We start from the raw sequence: 2,114 nt of genomic DNA on the forward strand, positions 1-2,114 counted from the left end.
CCTGGAATGTCGGGTTTCGAGCATCTGCGCATCCCTGTGGCTCGGCGTTTTGGGGTAAATTCAGGCCCCAGATTGGAGAAGTCGTTTCCTGCCCCGAGTGTCGACCCGAGTCGGAAGAGGCTGATTACCTTTAATGTGCCGGCCGATATGAACATGCTATCGGGTCCTGTTGGGATATCCAGCTATCTGTATCCCTTGGTCTCCCAAGAGGACCGACAAAAAATGGCCGAGGTTAGCGAATCGTGCCTGTTCAACGAGGCTCAGCATGCATTAAATCGGGTAATTCTTGATTTTGGATTCCTTTTGCCCAACTTATTTAACTTTGAATATCATTTTAATATCCGTTCACTCTTCCCTTTCAGGCCTCCGTTCTCCACCATGCGAGCTTTCACCGGCTAAGGTTCGAAGTGGGCCGGCTCCAGGAAGAACTCGATGCTAAGAGTCGGGAGGTTGACGAGCTTCAGGTCTTATATGCAAAGGAATTAGAGCATGCCTCATCTCTTCCCGATGTCACCCTCCTTAAATCGGAACTCGATACGGCTCGGAGTGCAGCCGCCGAAGCCAAACGCGAGCGCGACGAGTTGGCCGATAAGGTAAAGGCTTTTGAAATTTACAATGAGTCTCTAATAGCCGATGCTAACGCCTTCACTTCTCAGGCCCGAGCGTATGTCAGCCAGATAGATAAGCTCCGTTCAGAGCTTGAGGGGATCAAACCCGAGCTTGACTCCCTCCATGAGGTAACCGTCGGTGCTGTGGCCGAGCGTGATATTCTTCGGGAGCAACTTCGGTCGGCGGAAGGACAAATAACGAACCTTAGCTCATCACTCGCTTCGACCGACGCGGAGAGGGATCAACTGGGTCGTGCCATCGCCGATCTACAGGTTGAGCACGGGAAAGCTCTCGATCAACTCTCGGGCTATGATGACATGCTCGGTCAATATAAAGCCGACGTGACTGCTGCCGAGAAGGCCAGCGATCTTAGAGCTGAGTATGAATGATGCTTGTCCCGTAGGATGACCCTCGAAGAGGTTCAAGCCACTGGTGTGGATCTGTCGAGTCTGCTCGAGGAAGCAAGAAAGCACGAGGCAGAGGCGAAGGCTGTATTTGATCCCGAGGATTCGGATGCTGACACCGATTCGGCCGATGGAGATTCCGAGGAGTCTGGTGAAGAATAGTTCAGGGGCTTTACTCCTCTTTTTTTTTTTTTGGCTATTTGTTTTGGGGCCACTGTCTGAGCCTTTGTAAATCTCGTTTTTCGTATATGAATGACCGAAATTTGTATTTGACTTTGCAAAGTGTTTTCCTGCTTCACTGTTTGCCTGGTTTATGCCTTTGTTATAATTTTCCATATTGCGGTCAATATAGAATTCGGACGGTAACGGCCCTTGATCGGGCTTTGGTTCACGTAATTTTTAGCTGCTGTTTTGTTCGTAATTTAAGAGGCGACCCCGATTGTGATAATTTTGCATTTTTAGGCCGAGGTCATTGACCGTTTTGGACCGTGGTCCTTAACGGTTTACGCGATAATTTCGACCATAGTCTTTATGTAATAATTTAGACCGTAGTCTTTTGACTGTTTCTCGATATTTGATAACATAGGATCCTTTAGAACGAAATAAGATTTTTATTGAAGAAACCGGCCTGGGAATACATTCGTAATTGTTGCAGTGGCGAGAACGAACTAAATGGACACGATTCGATCGATCGTTTGGTCCTTACATCAAATCCTATTGTTCAAGCCTCGGCTTTTACATATGCATAGACCGTAGTCTTTACTCATGATATAGTAGGTAGTCCCCTAGTACTCGAGTTCGAAGTATGAGGACTCGGGTACTACTTGATCGAATAGTGAAGTCCCCGATTCCCGGTCTCTGATCTATATTCGTAGCACGCTGTTCGGCGCTGCCTCATTAAAAATCTTGCCGAAAACCCACCTCGGGACAAAACGGTCGAAGGAAAAAAGAGTGCAACACGTGCTTTCAGTCCTATGCTTATGACATTGGGGCAGCCGGTTTATCCGTTTCGCTTCCTGCCGCATCCCGCATGGTTAGGTTGAATAAAAAAAAAGGGAAGTTATTCATACCTTTAACAATAATATCTCTTCAGGTGTGCTA

General features: G+C 47.5%; 1 protein-coding gene across 1 annotated transcript; it reads left to right on the plus strand.

The window, feature by feature from the left end:
* Positions 1-222: 222 nt before the first annotated feature.
* LOC132047608 (uncharacterized) lies at positions 223-998 on the plus strand. The gene is made up of 2 exons (XM_059438627.1): positions 223-279; positions 363-998. The coding sequence occupies exons 1-2, from the start codon at positions 223-225 to the stop codon at positions 996-998; spliced, it is 693 nt and encodes a 230-aa protein (XP_059294610.1).
* Positions 999-2,114: the final 1,116 nt, after the last annotated feature.

This window comes from Lycium ferocissimum, chromosome 2 (assembly GCF_029784015.1).
Source record: "Lycium ferocissimum isolate CSIRO_LF1 chromosome 2, AGI_CSIRO_Lferr_CH_V1, whole genome shotgun sequence".
Classification (NCBI taxonomy): Eukaryota; Viridiplantae; Streptophyta; class Magnoliopsida; order Solanales; family Solanaceae; genus Lycium; species Lycium ferocissimum.

What these genes read in the sequence shown, in the direction of transcription:
- LOC132047608 (XM_059438627.1), top strand. Translation starts at nt 223, where the DNA reads ATGGCCGAGGTTAGCGAATCGTGCCTGTTCAACGAGGCTCAGCATGCA. An exon ending in CTCAGCATGCATTAAATCGG is followed by an intron (nt 280 to 362) that starts GTAATTCTTGAT and finishes CTTCCCTTTCAG; the next exon opens with GCCTCCGTTCTCCACCATGC.